The following is a 16,220-nucleotide window of genomic DNA, read 5'->3' on the forward strand; positions in this document are numbered from 1 at the left end:
CCGACAGCCCCGGGGTAACCCCCCGCCCGCCGTGGGCCTGGCACCCCCCCCCCGCCACCGGGATGAACCCAGGACCCCCCAGCTGGGGCTGGCCCCCTGCCCCGTGTCACCGCGCCGTGGGGCTGGCTCCCCGCCAGGCAGGGCAGCCGTTTGCTGGAGGTGACAAACTCTCATACTTTGGGGAGGGGAATGTCCCCAAAGGAGCCCCCTGCCCCCCTTCCACCCCACACGAGCTCGGCATGGGGGGCCCGGGGTGCTGCCGTGGGGCAAGCGCCCGCAGCGGGGGGAAGGGCCAGGACGCGGTGGCGTGGATGCTGCGTGCTGGGTCCTGCTGGGGGTCGGGGCGTCCCCCCTGCTCGCTGCGGGGGTCCCTAGGCGCTGCCCCCCCCGACCCGCCCCAGGGGCAGCCGTGGGCTGGGGTGACGGCAGTGCCCCGGGGCACCCCGCTGCCTCCTGCCTCGGGGCGTGGGAGGGGGATAAACAGGAAGCGCCTGTCCCTCACCGTGGCCACGGGCCGGCCAGGAATGTGTCGGTGGCCGCGGGGGCTGTTTGTTTGGAGCAGAAGGAGCCGGTTCCTGCCGGGAGGAGCCAGGAACAACACGGCCGGGAATAGCCCGTGAGCTCATCGCCACATCCCGCGGGGACCTCCAGCGCCTCCCGGGCCGCGCAGGGGCAGGCGCCGGGCGCTCAGCACCCAGGGCCCAGCGCGCAGCCCCCCCGGGTACCCTCCGCCCGGCCCTGCGCTCCGGCCGGGAACGTGGCTCGAGGCTCTCCGGGCTTTCCCGGCCGGTGGCGGGGCTGGTCCCCAGCCAGCCCCGGTGGCCCGAGCGTGCCGCGGAGGGAGCGTGGCACGCGGGCGGCTGGGGCCACGTGCGGGCAGGGCGCCCGTCCCGTGCCGTGGGGTCCGCGTGCCGCCGGGTCCCCGCAGGAGCACGGCGGGCAGAGCTGGGGCCGGGCGGCACGAGGAGGGGCCGGGGGCCGCGGGGCAGAGCTGGGCTGAGCCCCCGGGTGCGTGCCATCGGGGGGCTTCTGGGTCAGGTGCTGCTGCCGCCAGCTGCTCCCCGGCCTTTGGCTTTGCTCAGGGCTCCCTACGGGGCTCCCCAGGTGCTGGCAGGGCCCCGGGGGGGCTTGGGCCGGAGGGTTTGCGCCCCGGCGCCAGGGCTTTTGCCCCTGGGGGGCCGCGCGTGCAGGACGCGGGGCAGAGCGAGGGCTGCCGCAGGGCAGCGGGCCAAGGGAAGCCCTGGGGAAAGGCAGGGGCCGGGCTGCACCGGCTGCCCAGGCTGTGACTCACTCACGTCTCGCCGGTTTGGAGCTCAATTACCTGAGTGTGATGCCAGGCGTGCAGCCCCCCCCCCCCCCCAGGGGTAGAGCAAAAGCCCCACCAGGACTCCCAGGTCCTCTTCCCAGCTGCCCCACTGCTCGCAGGGCAGGGAGGGGGGGGTCTGCACCCAGGCAGGGGTGGCAGCAGCAGCACGGCTGGGCTGGGAGGAAGAGGAGGGTAGCGGGGCTCTCCCACGCGTGGGACCTGCCAGCCTGTGCCTGCAGCGGTGTGGGCGCTGGGTGCTGCTGCTGGGTGAGGTGTCCCTCCTCCGCTGTCCCCCACCCCGGCCAGCCCATGGGGCTCACTGGGGACCGGCACCTGCAGCCCGTGCAGGAGGCAACTGCTGCTGCCGAAAATAGGGGCCCCGTGCAGCAGGGCAGCCCCGTGCGCGGGAAGCTGTGGGCGGCGAGGTGGGTGTGCGGGGCTATTCTCAGAGGGCTGGGGGACTATTCTGGGCCAGTCAATATTGATTCAGCCAGCTCAGGTGCAACAGCTCAGCCCGGAAGCACTTTATTTAGGGCCCGGCAGGAGGAGAGGCCGGGAGCTGAATCGGGAGCATTGTGCCCAGGAGGAAAAGGGCCGGGGAGAGGATGTGAGCTCTGTAATCTTCAGCAAGTGGCTCCCAGCAGAGGCACGGGGCAGCACAGCGGCCAGCTCCGGGAAAGGGGCACAGCATGGCTGGGGCTGTGCGAGCAGTGCCGAGGGGGGGGTCTCACTGTGCTCAGCCTGGGGAGCTCCCTGCAGCAGGGGGAGGGCCAGCCCCTGGCCCCTGCCCCCCGGCCCCTGCCCGGGGCTGCTCCTGCAGCCAGCCTCCGAGCGGGCTGTGCGTGCTCCCTGCTCCCACATCACATATCACGGACTGGAGGTGGGGGGGCTCTGTCGTGACTCAGGGCCCTGGGGTGAGGCTAGCAGAGGGTGACTTGAAGGGACAAACGTGCTACTCACACTTTGTGTCCCCTCTTGTAAGCAGCAAGGACAGCAGTAGCTTTCAGGAGCTGATCCAGACCCTGGTGCCAAAGGACGCTGGCTAGTTCCTAGGGAGCACATTGCTCTCTGCTGGGACCCCAAAAACGTAGCCCTGCACATGGGGTAGGGAGCCACTATCCTCTGCCATAGTCAGTTCATATAGTTGTGTGGGGTCAGTTGTCTCCTTCCCCTCCATGCCACGACCAGGTGAGTTGGCCTGATGCAAGGTAACAAACATTGAAGTAGGAGAATTGTTGTTGTATCTCCCTGAAAGCCCCACTCCGTCCAGGGCCCCACCGAGAGAGTGTCCTCCAGCCCACAGCCAAGGTCCCAACACCCTCGCAGCCTTCTGCTATCTCCCAGCTGGTCGCCCGGCTGTTGTACGTGCACAGCCCAGGGGCCCAGGGCAACAAGGGACACACTGGGGGTGCCACAGGCCTCGAGCACCTTCCTCATTCCCTGCTCAGCTTGGGGTGGCTCTAACCAAATAGTCCTGAGCCAACTGGAGCATGCTTTGGTGATGGAGGAGACGGTGAGGGGCCAGTTCTCCCTGGTCACCACTCTGTGACGTGCATGTCCCCTCCGGCAGGTCCCACAGGGGCAGCACAGCCAGATGCAGCACCAACAGCCCAGTGCACTGCCCCAGGCCCGAGAGCTGGCCGCGCTCCCACCTTGCGCTGAGGCCAGCAAACCCAGCGGTGCATCACCAGCTGCAGGAAGAGCTGAAAAACCACAGAGAAAGTGCTAAATGCAGAGCCCACGGTGGTGTTTACTTTCCCAAGTGCAGCGAGGTCCTGGGGCGAGCGAGACGCCCCACGTGCAGGAGGAGAGGAGCCACCAGCGCAAGGCAAGGCCACAGCAGGCAGGGAGCAGCCACATGTTCAACATGAAGGTGCCAGCTGGGAGCACAAGGGGCACGAGTGTCCTGCCCAGGGCCAGGCAGGGGCATGGCCCAGAGCTCCCTGGTCCCACCCCCAGGGCATGACACAGTTCACAGCAGCCACAACCCTGCGCAGGCGACGCTGGCATCACTGCTGCCGTCACAGCCGCCTGAAGTCCTCGAGGGCCACCCGGGCTGCGTTGCGTCCTGCTGCTCCCATCACTCCCCCTCCTGCAAGGCAGCAGACACGGGAGCAGCGGGCAGCTCCGGCCCCAGGAGACGGGGCCTGTGACTGCACCACGAGAGCTGCTCCGTCTCACGGCTCGCACCAGGGTGGAGGGCTGGTGCTGGCCCCATGCCCTGTGCTGCCTCTGCACCTCCTCTGTGCACCCTGCCCTCCCTCCTGCAGCCCCCCGGGGGTCCCAGCTCCCACCCCTACTCACCAGGATGGGCTCCACTTCCACACAGGTACAAGCCTGGAATTGGGGACCTGTAGCCTGAATAGGATGGTGCCGGCCGGGCAAAGTACAGCTGGTCCAGAGACATCGCTCCGTGGAAGATGTTCTGGAAATAGAGCCCAGGCTGTGCGAGGTGGCTCGTGCCCAGCCCAGGGGCTGTGTCCCCACCGGAGCTGGCGCAGGAGCGATGCTCAGAGCTGAGCCTCCGCGGTACCCACCCCACCGGGCAGCCCGAAGATCCTCTCCAGGTCTGGCGGCGTCAGGATGTCCCGGCCGACCACGGAGGCCTTGAACCCCGGGGCGTAGGCTTCGATGCAGTCGAACACTGGGGAGGGACGGAGCGACTGGCAGGCTCTGCTCTCAGGCAGGGACCAGCACGCCTGGCAGTACCTGGGTCCGCGCGTGCACCATGTACCTGTGTCTGCGTAGGCGTTACGGGCCGCCTCGTCCCAGGGCCGCCCGCCCGCCAGCACCGGCGGGGTGTACTGCGTGAAGAGAGACACGACGTGGCAGCCCCGCGGGGCCAGCCCCGGGTCCAGCACGGACGGGATGCAGAGCTCGATCATGGGCCTGGGGTGGGGGCGAGAGACTGCCACAACCCCGCCAGGCACGCAAAGAGGGGGACCAGCCACCCCAGCACCATCTTCCCCCAGCACCGCCCGGCCTGACCAGAGTGATCAGAGCGGGATCCTACCTGCTGGAGGGGTGCCCGCTGCTGGCCTCAGTGAAAGCCTGGTGGAGGAGCTGGGTGCTCTCGCAGTTGAGGTGGATGGAGCACTGGTGGTGGGGCAGGGGCTGGCTGTCGCGGGCGTTGGGGGCAGCCAGGAAGTTGGGCAGCCGATCCACTGCCACTGGGGTGCGGGAAGGGGAGGGATGGGGTGAAACGGGGCTGCCTGCCTTCTCCTGCAGCAGCCCCGCAGCCTCGTGCTGTGGGGCAGAGCCCTTTCTGGTCTCCCTGGTGCCGGGATGGTGGAGATGGCCCCGTTGGTACCTACCATTGATCTTGGTGACGGGGGAACGTGTGTCAACCTGCCGGATCCGCTGGACAAAGTCCTTCGGTAGCTGCTCCTAGGGTAGCAGAGGCCAGGAGGTGGCTGTGATGGGGTGCCTTGGGTCTCTGCACCAAGCCCTAGAGGGCATGGTAGCACCTTGTCCCCAACCCTGTGACACCCCAGCCCAGCTGGGCTCCCCGTGCTGTGCCAGCTGGGTGCAGGGCAGCCCAGCGCTGCCCCGTGGTGGCCCCGCATGCCCCGTACCTGGGGGGTGAGCTCCAGGAAGGTGAGCTGGGGGGAGGCGTTGGACAGCACCACTTTGCTCCTCACCTCCGTCCCGTCCTGCAGGGTGACACCCTGCGCCCTCCCGGCCCGGCCCAGCAGCACGTGGCTCACGGGCTGGGGAGAGGAGGGACGGGCCAGGACCTCGCCGCGCATGTCCCAGGGTGCCGGCAGCAGCCCGGGCAGCTCCCCACGCCCAGAAACCCGGTACCTTCTCGGTAAAGATGTGCGCTCCCCGGGCGGCCGCTGCGCTGGCGATGGCTTGGGAGAGGGCGCCCATGCCGCCGGCCACGTAGCCCCAGGCGCCCCGCCGGCCCTCCAGCGCGCCCATCACGTGGTGCAGCAGCACGTACCTGCAGCCGCAGGGCCCAGGGCTCAGATCCAGCGTGGCAGGGACGGCGCCGGGGCCCCCGCGCCCCAGGACCGCGCCGCCTCGCGGCGTGCCGAGCCGGCAGCGGGAGCGCCAGCCGGCCCCTTACCCGCTGCCGGGGGCGTGGGGGCTGCCCATCGCCCCGATCACCGCGTCCGTGGCCAGGGTTGCCTTCAAGGGCTCCGATTCAAACCAGCGATCCAGGACCTGGCCCAGGAGGAAAGGGCAGACGCAAGCCCGGCAGAGGGGGTGCAGGAGCATCCCCTGCCCAGCGCGCAGGGAGGCCACAGCGCTGGGCACCTGCGGGCGGCTCTGCGCCCGCTGCTGCCGGCCCTCACCTTGGAGATGGGGGCCGTGAGCACCTCGTAGTAGCAGGGCAGCTGCCGCCCCAGCGCCAGCCCTGCTGGGAGGGAGGCAGTCGCGAGAAAGGGCATCGCTGCGCCAGGGGCATCGCTGCACTGGGGACAGGGCTGCTGGGCCCCGGCAGGACCCCAGCTGCCAGCCCAGCTTGGGGCTCCTGCAGAGCCTGTGCCCCGGACAAGGGGCTGCTCTGTGCCGCACACCCTGAGTTTCGGGGGTGCCCCCCGCCACCAGGCTCCCCGACACCCCCAAAGATACCTGCCTGCAGCAGGGGCCACAGGGCTCGCAGGGCCCTGAGCCGCTGCAGCAGGGAGCCCTGGCCCAGGGCGGCTGTATCCACGGGGGGAGCATCCAGCAGCGGGTCGATGGCAGACACCAAGCCTCCCATGAACGCCTCATACGCAGGATAAGCCTGCGAGGGGACAGAGGGTGGCCAGTGGAGCCAGGGCCTGAGCCACGGCAGGAGCAAAGGGTACCGCATGGACCAGCATTTGCCAGTCCCAGGGCTGAGCGAGCCCAGGTCCCCCAGCACACTGCAGCCTGGCCTCATGCACCCACATGGGGCAGTCGTGCAAGCTCAGCCGCCACCTCATTAGAAACCCTCATCCCACCTCCTTGCTGCCCAGGCGCCCGCGGGCAGAGCGGCGCTGGTAACGCCTTCAGGCCCTGGCGGTACCTGAGCATCCTTCCGGGAGAACTGAGCGATCTGCCGCCGGGTCTGGGCCGCGTCGTGCCCCAGCAGGAGGGAGCGCGGGGGGCTCCCGTCCTCCAGCAGCGGGGTGAAGGAGTAGGGGTCCCGCGGGAGCACCCTCAGGCCGTGCCGCTGCAAGACACGGACGGCAGGCCGGCGCCTGCAGCGCGCCGTGTTCCCCAGCGCCAGCGGGTGCAAGGGACTGGGCTCGCCCTGCCAGGGTGACGGGCGGCGCGGGGGCGGCACGGCCGCGGGGACGGGTGCCGGGTACCTGCAGCTCCAGCTCGGTGTAGATCTGCGGCCGCAGCAGGCTGAGCAGGTAGGACGCCCGGGAAAACTTAAAGCCTGGTTGATGCGGGGAGGTCAGGGGGCGCCCCTGGCCCGCCCACGTGCGGAGCGGTCCAGGGACGGGGGGACACGGGCACCTGGCACGATCTCCTCCGTGACAGCTGCGCCGCCCAGCACGTGGCGTTTCTCCAGCACGGCCGTCTGCACCCCGGCCTGCTGCAGGTAGGCAGCCTGCGCCGGAGCCGGGGGTCACGCTGCGCCCCGGCCCCGCCGGCACGGCCGCAGCCGCCCCCTCGCCACGCACACCGGCAGAGGCTGCACGGGGTGCAACCGCGTCCCCGAACACCCCCCGGCGCAGGGCACATCCCACCCCGCGCACCGGCAGAGCCCCGCGTCCCCCAGCCCCGACACCCTCCCGTGCCCGCTGCGGTCCCCCGCCGTCCCCGGGGTGACGAAGGCGAGACGGCAGCGGCGCTCGCCGTACTCACTGCCACCAGCCCGTTGTGCCCTGCAAGGAGAAAGCGGGGTGAGCCGAGCCCCGCGGCCAGGCGCCCCCGCAGCCCCCCGCACGGACCCCAGTGACTCCTGCCGACGGGGGACATCCTCCCTCGTCCCTGTAACCCCGGGGCCTTGCAAGCGCAGGCGAGGGGACGGAGGCGGTCAAGGCAGATACCCGAGCCAAGGCAAACATCCTCCCCTGCACGGGCAGCGCGGGGGAGCTGCCCGGCCGTGCCCAGCGCCGCTGCGCCCGCAGCGCTCCCCTCCTCCCCGCCTGCCCTCCCCATAGCGCTCCCCCTGGAAGAAGGGGGGGGGGCATCCCCGTGGGGGGGCCTGCCACAGCGCGTTACCTGCCCCGATCACCACCGCGTCGTACCGCCGCTGCAGCCGGGCCGCGGGCCCCCCGTGGGCCAGCCGCCGGCCCCGCAGCCAGCGGGAAGCGCAGCCCCGCGGCAGCCTCGTGCCGTGCCCGGCTGCCATCGCTGCCCTGCACACCGGCTGCAGCCGTTGCGCCTGGACTTTGCTTTTCCCTGGGCTTCCGGGCACCGGGGGGGGGGAATGGGGGACGACAGGACGGGGGCCCAGGGAAGGGGGGCTTTGGCGCACAGCCCAGTGCTGCCTGCGGGGAGGCTGGGCAGGGGCTGCGAGCCACCCCCCCGGCAGTGCCCGCAGCAAGGCGCTCACCCGGCAGAGCTTTGCCTGGGCCTCGCAAGACGGCTCAGCTCCCCGCTGCCAGCGAGCCCCAAGCTGAGCACCAAGAGCAGTGAGAAAACGGGCAGCTCGGGGGTGATCTCGGCCCCGGACGCAGAGCTGTTGCACAGCAGGGCAAATTCCTGCAGAGCAGGACGGGCCAAAGGCCCCGGCACGCTCCAGCGCTCCCCGAACAGCAGCCAGAGCCCCAGCAGGCAGCGGCGAGGGGCTGCGGCTGCCAGCGCTGCTCTGGGCAGAGCCCAGCCCTGGGCTCGACCCCGTGCCCCTGGCAGCAACAGCCCCCGGCCCCCCCACCTCCGAGGGGCACCCCGGGGCCAGCGGGGAGCACCCAGCTCCAGCCCTGCCCTGAGTTTTGCCCATGCACAGGAAAGCAGATGCATCTGGGAAACACATGAGCTGCCCCGGCTTTACTGCGTGGTCACAGCTGAGCTCGGCCCACGGTCTGGGTGTGGGGAAGGGGGGGGTACGGCTGGTGCATGGGGATGCGCTTCACCTCCCCAGAGCCTGCCCTGGCCCCCCAAGTGCCCTGAACCGGCTGCCCCAGGGCTGGGAGGGGGGAGGCACACCTCCACACAGGTTTGGCTATGACATTTTGTTCTTTGGCCAAAGCCAGGCAGTGAGGCCAAGCTGACACTAAAAATCCTGCTTTGGAAATGCACTTTTCAGCAGGAATGCGATTTGCTAAAAACCTCCCAGCCTCACTCTTGCCCCGTCCCTGGGGGCTGCTGGGTGCCAGCCAAGCATGTGGGGAGCAGAGGCGGGCAGTGCAAAACCAGGCCAGGCTGGAGAACGGGGAGGCTGCACGTGGCTGTCCACAGGCACAGCTGACCCCGCGCGGCTCTGACACACGGAGAAACCAGCACCGGCGCGTGAACACCCACACCCACTTTAATCCCAGCCAGCACCCGGCTCAGAGCAGGGGGATGCGGGAGGGCTCCCAGAGGCGCCGGGCCAAGTCGCAGGCCTGCTGGACCACGAGCTCAGACGGGATGATGCCCAGGTGCACAGTCAGCAGCTCGTAGCACTTCACCACCTCCGCCTGGTGGTTCTTGCCGTAGTAACGCAGCAGCTTCCTGGGGAGGAACAGATTGGGGCTCTGCAGGGCACCGTGCAGCCTGCAGAGGAAGCGGGGGCCTGCAACAGGCACCCCCTCTCTAACCACCATCCCCTAAGAAATCCTTGGCAAGGACACAGCAGCCATCCGCAGGCAGGACCACAGCACGAGGCTGGGGAGACAGACTGTTGCAACCTGGGCTGTCACGAGCACAGCATCACTGACGGGGCCCCCCATGCCAGCACGTCCCCGTGCCCTGGGGCCAGACTGCAGGGCTGAGGACTCAGCACTCACCTGTAGTAGTCTCCTGCCAACATCCCAATGGGAGCAGAGTCATCGGAGAGAACCGGCACCTCCATCACCTCCAGCTTGCAGCCCTGGGGAATGGTGACAGCAGAGGGCAGGACTGTACCAGGGAGGGGACAAGCGACGGAGCCTACGGAGCCAGAGCACAGGGGTGCCTACAGCCCTGCTCCCTGCCCTGAGGAAGACTCAGCCCCCTCCCCACCCCACATACCAGCTCGTTCTCAAACCAGAGGAAATAGGAGCAGCAATAGTCGCCATCCTGCAGCATGAGCGTCGTGTAGCCCTTCTGCAGGTAACGCCGGGCCAACCCGATCAAGGACCAGACCTGGGGGAGAGGAAGCCCGAGCAGATGACCTTCCAGCCCCCACTCACTCCCGTCATCCCCAGCCCCATGAGCCGGGGGAAAGGCCCTCCAGAGCCAGGACCCTTCCAGAGCATTGCCTGCTGCAGCCCACAACCTCCCATGCATGGTGGCCAGTCCAGCTCCAAGGTGGCTGTGCCGTGCAGGCCAGCTCAGCACAAGCAGGGCTGTGCTCTCCCAGTACCTTGCTCTTGATGAACTGGGCAAGGGGGCCCTTGCCCAGCTCCGAGCTGGATTTCTCTGTCACGCTAAGTGATGGTGCCATCATCTGCCCAGCTGTGCGGTCAACATAGATGAAGTGCACCAGGCCAGGAAAGTCCTCCAGGTATGTAGAGCTGGTTAAGGATGTCTAACAACTTTGGAGCTCTTCCAGGACAACCCTCAAGCCTGTGGAAACCACCTTCGCCCATCCCACTCCCTCCCTTGTGCCTGGCACAAAGGGACAAGGTTCTCTTATTCCCACCTCTGCCCTCCCTACAGGGAACCCCGTGCCATGGCCCTCCTCCCGGGGCTGCACTCCCAGCCCACCCCAGCGGCCAGGACGGATATGACACCATGGTGATATTGCGCCTGCTCTTCACCAGCAGAAAATCCCTCCAGTCCAGCAGCTTCTCCCTGCCAAGAAGAGGTGCAGTGAGAGGCAGGGGCCCCACAGCCTTCCAGAGCCCCCAGGGTCCCACGGAGATGCTGAGCGCCCCCACACACCCACCTCATCAGCTTCTGGGCACGGTCCCGCAGGCCCTGTGACAGGCTCTGGCTGGCGGAGCTCAGGAAGAGCTGGCGATACACAGAGCAGAGCTGCCGCTTCACGCCGGTCAGTGCCTGCAGCACCCTGAGCCAGGAGACAGGGAGAGACCTGAGTTTGGCCTCACGGCACCTCACACAGCCCCTCTGGTCCCTCGGGGCTGGAAAAGAGCCCACATGCCCCAGAAACTCCAGGTTTCCCCAGACACTGTACTCACTCCAGCAAGCTCCCAGGCTCGCTCCGGGAGAATATCTTGTTCTTAAACTCCACCCAGGCGTTCTGCAACTAGACAGAGACACAGCTCAGCGTCTGTCTGCAGAGCCAGCAGGACAGGGTGCTTTCGCCCCCACTCCCACCTGAATGTCCTGCCCGCTCAGCTTCTTCACAAACTTATCCATGCGTTGCCGCAGCTCGGACAGGAACGGGTAGGCGCGTGGAGCTCCCACCTCCTGCCCCTCTTCCAACTTCTTTTCCAGCACCAAGAACCCATCGAGCAGCTGGTGCAAGGTGACAGCCACGTGGGTCATGGGGCCCTACCGAAGAGGAGAAAGATGGGTCTGCTGGGACTGAGCTCCCCCAGCCCTGCTCCCCCTCAGCCTTAGAGCCAGCTCACCTTGGTCAGCAGCACAAGGGAGATGCCAGGCCAGAGCGGGAGGCAGTGCATGGTGTGGGGCAGCATGGGGCAGTAGCCTTCTGGCAGGTTGGCATCCAGGAAGACCCTCCTGGGGTTTGAAGCTTCAGGAACTAGAGGCCCCAGAGTCTGGAGCAAGTCCTCTGCCATCTGGGGAGAGAAGAGAGCTGCTCAGCCCCCTTGTGGGGACAAGACAGCCTGCACCAACCCAGGACCTGTTGGAGGGACGTGGAGGTGGCAGCAATGCCCTGAAAGCTGCAACTGGGCACAGCTGAACTGATGGACCTGAAAGGACCACACAGCAACAGAGCAGTGAGGAAAGCACCCAGGAACCCCAAAAGAGCTTCCCAAAAAGGGAAGCTGAGGGAGACATTAGACTGCTCTGAGATAGCCTCAACCCCCTGTGCTGCTAACACGTGTGGAGAGGGCCCAGCCCCCTGCCCAGAGGCCACCCCATAAGCAGCGCCCCAGGAACAGTCACAGTGTGATGCATAAAACAGGGGCTGTGTGGCATCTCCCCAGCTCAACAGGCTGGGGCATTCACAGCCACAGCACAACACAAGATAAGTGACGAGGACCAGGGACAGCAAAAAGCACGAGGACGGACAGGGAAGAGGCAGATCCAGGAGGAACTGCAATATCCCTTGCTCACCTGGACATCGGCAGTGTCTGCCTCCCCAGCGCACAGCGACTCAGGGCCCTCCGACCAGCTCTCACTGCCTGCAGGAGCAGAGCAAGTCTGGCCTCAGGACCAGGTGGATGCTCAGGCTCCCTCCTAGCACCCCACGCAGCCCCAGACCCTCGGTGGGGCTAGGGAGCGCCGAGCACGGCTCCTGCCCAGCCAGGTGCTCACCTGTGCTGTGCCTGCCCGGTGAGGGCTCAGGCGTGTAGTACAGCTCCGGTGCCGAGAGATCGTCTGTGTCCTGCCAGCAAGAAAGGGCTGGGTGAGCCGATGCCCTGCAGCCAGGACTTTGCAGAGGGGAACCGAGGCGGACAGCTACCCACACCCACCTGATCATCCGACTCCTTCTCCATGGCTGCATGGGAGCTGGGGCTATTCATGGGGATGCTCTCGCTTCTTTTGGGTTCCTGGAGGAACGCCTTCCCTGCTGCAGGCTTCCAAGAAGAGCAAAACGTTAAGCCATGGCCCTCGAGACATCAGTTCCCATGGGGCACCCCAGACCCCTACTCTGGAGCACCTGGGGGCTGAGCTCCTCCTCAGCGCTCTGGCTGGGATACAGGTCCTGCACGAGGAGGATGAGGATGAGCAGGTCCGCGGGGCGGATGGAGCTGGTGTTGCGGCTGCGGGTGAGAGAGCGGAGGGGTCAGGCAGGAGGGCTGCCCTGGGGCAGGCGGCAGAGCCGGGGCAGGGCTCACCTGGAGTAGAAGGCCAGCAGCTTGGTGTTCACCAGGAGGAAGGCATGTCCCACCTCGTCGCCGCCACGCTCGGGGCTGGCGTTGATGTGCTGCACCACCTGCCGCTCCAGGAACTCGATGCACTGCTCGCACAGCTGCGGGTGGATCAGCCGCTCCACGGCCTGGGGAGCAGGTGGAGGACACAGCCCTGAGCCCACTGCGGACCCAGCCACGCAGCAGCGCCGGGCTGCCCTATATCCCTACGACACTGCTTGGGGGAGCTGCCTCAAAGTGCCTCCTGCAAGAGGCTTTCCTAACATCCCGGCGTCCCATGCAGCCTCATGTCCAGCCGGCCAGGGCCACCCCAAAAGCTAGCAGCATCCCTGCAACGTGAGCGGGAGGGCCCAGCGCAGTGCTGCCAGCACAGTACCTCCACAGCAAAGCTCTGGTCCTCCTCTCGCAGGTGGCTGTAGGTCTCCAGCAGGCCCCGGAGCAGGCCCCAAACGCGCTCGCGCTGCTCCGAATCGGCCGGCCGCAACCTGCAACGACCACGGAGACTGAGCGGGGCACGGGCCGAAAGGAGGTGCAGGTCCCGCTGCAAGGGGGCAGCTCCCCCCGCGCACCCCGGCCCCCCACCGCAGCAGCAGTGCCCGCTCACTCCTTGCGGACGAGGTGGGAGTCCAGCGCAACGAGGCCGCAGTGAGCCTCCACCAGGCGCCGCAGCACGAAGAGCTTGCGGCGCAGGTCGTCCTCGCTCTCGGCGCCGTCGCCGTTCACCGCGACGTATAGGCAGTCCCCGAACTGCAAGCGACAGCGGCGTCAGGGCTCCTCGTGCGCCCTGCTCCCCCCGCCGGCTGCACACCCGGCCCCGGCCCTACCATGTGCAGGACGTGGAGGTGCCGCTCGGGCTCGGCCACGAAGCAGGTGTAGGTGTCCGAGAGCTTCTCCAGCAGCGCCGTGCACGAGATGATGAGGGGCGCGAACAGCGTGTTGAGGCTGTCCTCCAGCGCCGGGGCCTGCAGCAGGCGGGCGTCAGCACCCTGCCCCACGTGGCACTGCCCCGTGGCTCTGCCCTGCGCCCCCTGCCCTTGCCCCCCAGCCCAGCCCTGCACGGCAGCCTCCCACCACCCTGCTCTGCCCCACAGGGCCTGGCACTGCCGCCCCACGCTGCAGCGCCTCTGTGGCTGTGCCCTGCATGGCCCCGATCCCCAGCCCTGCTCTGCACTGGCCACTGCCCTGCCCCACACTGCACCCCCAGCCCCACTGCTGCACATTGCATTCCCTCAGCCCCACTGCTGCACACAGTATTCCCCCAGCCCTGCCCCACACTGCACCCCCAGCCCCACTGCTGCACATTGCATTCCCCCAGCCCTGCCCCACATTGCACCCCCAGCCCCACTGCTGCACATTGCATTCCCCCAGCCCTGCCCCACATTGCACCCCCAGCCCCACTCCCACACATTGAATTCCCCCAGCCCTGCCCCACATTGCACCCCCAGCCCCACTCCCACACATTGAATTCCCCCAGCCCTGCCCCACACTGCACCCCCAGCCCCACTGCCCCACATTGCATTCCCCAGCCCTGCCCCACACTGCACCCCCAGCCCCACATTCCATCCCCCAGTCCTGCCCCACACTGCACCCCCAGCCCCACTGCCCCACATTGCATTCCCCAGCCCTGCCCCACACTGCACCCCCAGCTCCACATTGCATTCCCCAGCCCTGCCCCACATTGCACCCCCAGCCCCACACTGCACCCCCAGCTCCACATTGCATTCCCCAGCCCTGCCCCGCATTGCACCCCCAGCCTCACACTGCACCCCCAGCTCCACATTGCATTCCCCCAGCCCTGTCCCTCGCTGCACCCCCAGCCCCACCGCCGCACATTGCATTCCCCAGCCCTGCCCCGCATTGCACCCCCAGCCCCACACTGCACCCCCAGCTCCACACTGCATTCCCCCAGCCCTGTCCCTCGCTGCACCCCCAGCCCCACCGCCGCACAATGCATTCCCCCAGCCCCCCCGCCGCCGCCCAGGGCTGCCGCTGCCCCCGCCCCACCTGCGCGGCGCCCGGCCCGGGTGGCGGCCGCAGGCGGCGGGCGAAGGCCGCATCGGCCCAGTAGAAGAGCAGCTCGGCCGCGGCGCTGGCGATCAGCACGCACCGCATGGCCCGGCCCGGCCCGGCCCGGCGCGGCGGCGGGCACCGGGACCCCGCGGATGCGCCCGCCCGCCCGCGCCGCTTCCTGATCGGCCGCGCGTGACCGCCGCCGCGTGACCGCCGCAGCGCCCCCGCCGGCCGGGCCCGGCGCTGCACCCGCCCGGCTCGGCCCGGCCCGGCCCGGAGCACCGGGGGTCGCTCGGGGCGAGGCGGCGGTGGGGGCGAGGCTGTGCCGGGCCCCTTCCCCGCTGCCGGCGGGTGCCCGGCACAGCCCCGGCTGCGCGCAGCCCCTGCGCCCTGCTGCGGACAGAGGAGGCCAGCCTGGGGTGACAGCCCAACTTTATTATATCTCAAATATCATCTCACTGCATCACAGCTCCCAGCGCCTGGCTCTCAGCAGGCCCCGGCTGCTCATGCTCGGAATAAAATCTCTGTTCTGGAAGGAAATATTAACACCTGTACCGCTGCCCTTCCCTGCCCCAGGAAGAGCAGAAGCCTCGAGGAGGGCTCCTCTGCCCCGGGGTGCCCCGCTGGCCCCAGCTTCCAGACTCCAGAGCTCTCTGCTCCAGGGCATATAATTTAATAATTAACATTTACAGCAATAGACCCCCCAGAGCCCTGCCCCTGGTGCTGGACCCGCTGCCCCCCACCCCACCCCTGGGCCAGAGAGGCGATGCCACCGCCTGCCCTCGCAGGCCAGCCTGGGTCCCTGACGTGGCAGCCCGGAGGCCACCCCAGGGCCACCCCGGGGGCTAGCCGAGCCCGTGCCTCCCCAGCCCCCCCACCCAGGCCCCCCCGCTCTGCCTTGCCGGGCCAGCGGGGCAGCCCAGCCTGCCCCGGGCTCCTGCGTGCCTGCCCCAGCCCTGCGCTGGCAGCGGGGCCGGGCCGGAGGGCGATGCAGCAGCCGCATGGCAGCAGAGGGAGCTGCTTCCATGCGCTTGTGCGCCGGCAGAGGTGGCTGCACGCGCCGGCCGCTCCTGGCCACCACCGGCCGGGCCTTGCTGCCCTCTCCCAGCTGGGAATGGGGGTGGAAGAGGTGCCCGGGGCAGCTGGCTGCCCCCTCCCAGACGGCATGGCCTGACTTCGACCAAGCTCCCCGGCAAGCTGCAGAGAAAAGGGGGGCCTGGCTGGTGGAGGGTGACACCGTGAGGGGCGGCGGGGCAGGTCGGACCTGGAGATGGTGCCAGTCCAGGGCTGTATTCCCACAGCCCTGCCCTCATCCCGGAGCGGAGCGGGGCCCGGCACCCCCACAGCCCTCCCCGGCAGCCAGCGGGCGCTGGTTCCTGGGGGTGACGATGCTGCGAGCAGCTCGCACGGCTGCTCCCCGTGGGCGCTGCGAATTCGCTGCCGTGCCGCTCCAGCCTGGAGGTGGCCAGGCCGGAGCTGAACTTCGCCGTCGCTGCTCCGGAGAGGTGCAGGGCTGGCCCGCAGCCGAGGGCATCCCGGGGCACCGAGGGCGCAGCGTGGTGCCCGCAGGGGGAGGCCGCGTCCGCGCGGCGTGGCTGCGAAGCTGTGCAAGGCGGCTGAGGAAGCAGCGTGTCCCGGGGAGCGCGTGGAGGGCAGGAGCGGGGCCGGTGGGTCCGTTCCTGGCTGCGGGCAGGGCCGGGCTATCGGTACCGGCAGGCCAGCGCGTTCACGTTCTTCACCACGTAGAAGCTCATGGTCAGCGGGGGGATGACCAGCGTGCGGCCGGCCCGCAGCGGACGAGGCTTTAGCTCAGGCAGGGTCCCGTCATCCACCATGGCCAGCGGCTGCCCGTTGAGCTGCACCGACCTGCGGGACCAGAAGAGCAT

The 16,220-nt window shown here is 68.6% G+C and overlaps 3 protein-coding genes across 10 annotated transcripts in view; all 3 read right to left on the reverse strand.

Annotated features, from left to right (window-relative positions):
- Positions 1–3,036: 3,036 nt before the first annotated feature.
- Positions 3,037–7,587, reverse strand: PYROXD2 (pyridine nucleotide-disulphide oxidoreductase domain 2). Of its 2 annotated transcripts, XM_068951214.1 has the most exons (16): positions 7,457–7,586; positions 7,097–7,116; positions 6,746–6,839; positions 6,592–6,665; positions 6,306–6,452; positions 5,888–6,041; positions 5,608–5,669; positions 5,379–5,476; positions 5,111–5,252; positions 4,882–5,016; positions 4,621–4,693; positions 4,320–4,476; positions 4,041–4,195; positions 3,844–3,950; positions 3,611–3,731; positions 3,037–3,398 (listed from the first exon to the last, which is right to left on the reverse strand). In XM_068951214.1, the coding sequence occupies exons 1-16, from the start codon at positions 7,584–7,586 to the stop codon at positions 3,328–3,330; spliced, it is 1,740 nt and encodes a 579-aa protein (XP_068807315.1). In that variant the 3' UTR covers positions 3,037–3,327. The 2 variants fall into 2 exon arrangements, with proteins under 2 accessions (XP_068807315.1, XP_068807316.1); XM_068951215.1 differs by lacking the exon at positions 7,097–7,116 and having other exon boundaries at positions 5,608–5,672; positions 6,592–6,631; positions 7,457–7,587.
- A 1,100-nt stretch (positions 7,588–8,687) lies between these two features.
- Positions 8,688–14,491, reverse strand: HPS1 (HPS1 biogenesis of lysosomal organelles complex 3 subunit 1). 3 transcript variants are annotated; one of them, XR_011142133.1, is made up of 18 exons: positions 14,329–14,491; positions 13,149–13,286; positions 12,929–13,071; positions 12,701–12,809; positions 12,292–12,452; positions 12,114–12,216; positions 11,926–12,030; positions 11,768–11,837; positions 11,567–11,634; positions 10,897–11,064; positions 10,640–10,816; positions 10,501–10,568; positions 10,248–10,370; positions 10,085–10,153; positions 9,723–9,864; positions 9,389–9,502; positions 9,166–9,307; positions 8,688–8,890 (listed from the first exon to the last, which is right to left on the reverse strand). XR_011142133.1 is itself a non-coding variant. In XM_068949934.1 (18 exons), exons 1-18 carry the CDS (start codon positions 14,434–14,436, stop codon positions 8,728–8,730), a joined length of 2,106 nt encoding a protein of 701 aa, XP_068806035.1. In that variant the 5' UTR covers positions 14,437–14,491; the 3' UTR covers positions 8,688–8,727. The 3 variants fall into 3 exon arrangements, 2 of the variants coding, with proteins under 2 accessions (XP_068806035.1, XP_068806034.1); XM_068949934.1 differs by having other exon boundaries at positions 9,166–9,248; positions 10,501–10,562; XM_068949933.1 differs by having other exon boundaries at positions 9,166–9,248.
- Positions 14,492–14,749: 258 nt separating this feature from the next.
- Positions 14,750–16,220, reverse strand: part of HPSE2 (heparanase 2 (inactive)) — a 130,985-nt gene continuing 129,514 nt past the window's right edge. For all 5 annotated transcript variants that reach the window (XM_068949940.1, XM_068949939.1, XM_068949938.1 and 2 more), the window contains one exon: positions 14,750–16,200. In XM_068949940.1, the coding sequence (XP_068806041.1) occupies positions 16,035–16,200 (166 nt within the window). In that variant the 3' untranslated portion in view covers positions 14,750–16,034. The remainder of the gene's footprint in view (positions 16,201–16,220) is intronic.

The sequence above is a fragment of the Struthio camelus genome, chromosome 7 (assembly GCF_040807025.1).
Source record: "Struthio camelus isolate bStrCam1 chromosome 7, bStrCam1.hap1, whole genome shotgun sequence".
Lineage (NCBI taxonomy): Eukaryota > Metazoa > Chordata > Aves > Struthioniformes > Struthionidae > Struthio > Struthio camelus.

What these genes read in the sequence shown, in the direction of transcription:
- PYROXD2 (XM_068951214.1), bottom strand. Translation starts at nt 7,586, where the DNA reads ATGGCAGCCGGGCACGGCACGAGGCTGCCGCGGGGCTGCGCTTCCCGC. An exon ending in TCCTGGAGCTCACCCCCCAG is followed by an intron (nt 4,694 to 4,881) that starts GTACGGGGCATG and finishes CTGCTACCCTAG; the next exon opens with GAGCAGCTACCGAAGGACTT. An exon ending in TCTTCGGGCTGCCCGGTGGG is followed by an intron (nt 3,732 to 3,843) that starts GTGGGTACCGCG and finishes CTCTATTTCCAG; the next exon opens with AACATCTTCCACGGAGCGAT.
- HPS1 (XM_068949933.1), bottom strand. Translation starts at nt 14,436, where the DNA reads ATGCGGTGCGTGCTGATCGCCAGCGCCGCGGCCGAGCTGCTCTTCTAC. An exon ending in AGGAGGAGCTCAGCCCCCAG is followed by an intron (nt 12,031 to 12,113) that starts GTGCTCCAGAGT and finishes TCTTCTTGGAAG; the next exon opens with CCTGCAGCAGGGAAGGCGTT. An exon ending in CGTGCCCAGAAGCTGATGAG is followed by an intron (nt 10,154 to 10,247) that starts GTGGGTGTGTGG and finishes TCTTCTTGGCAG; the next exon opens with GGAGAAGCTGCTGGACTGGA.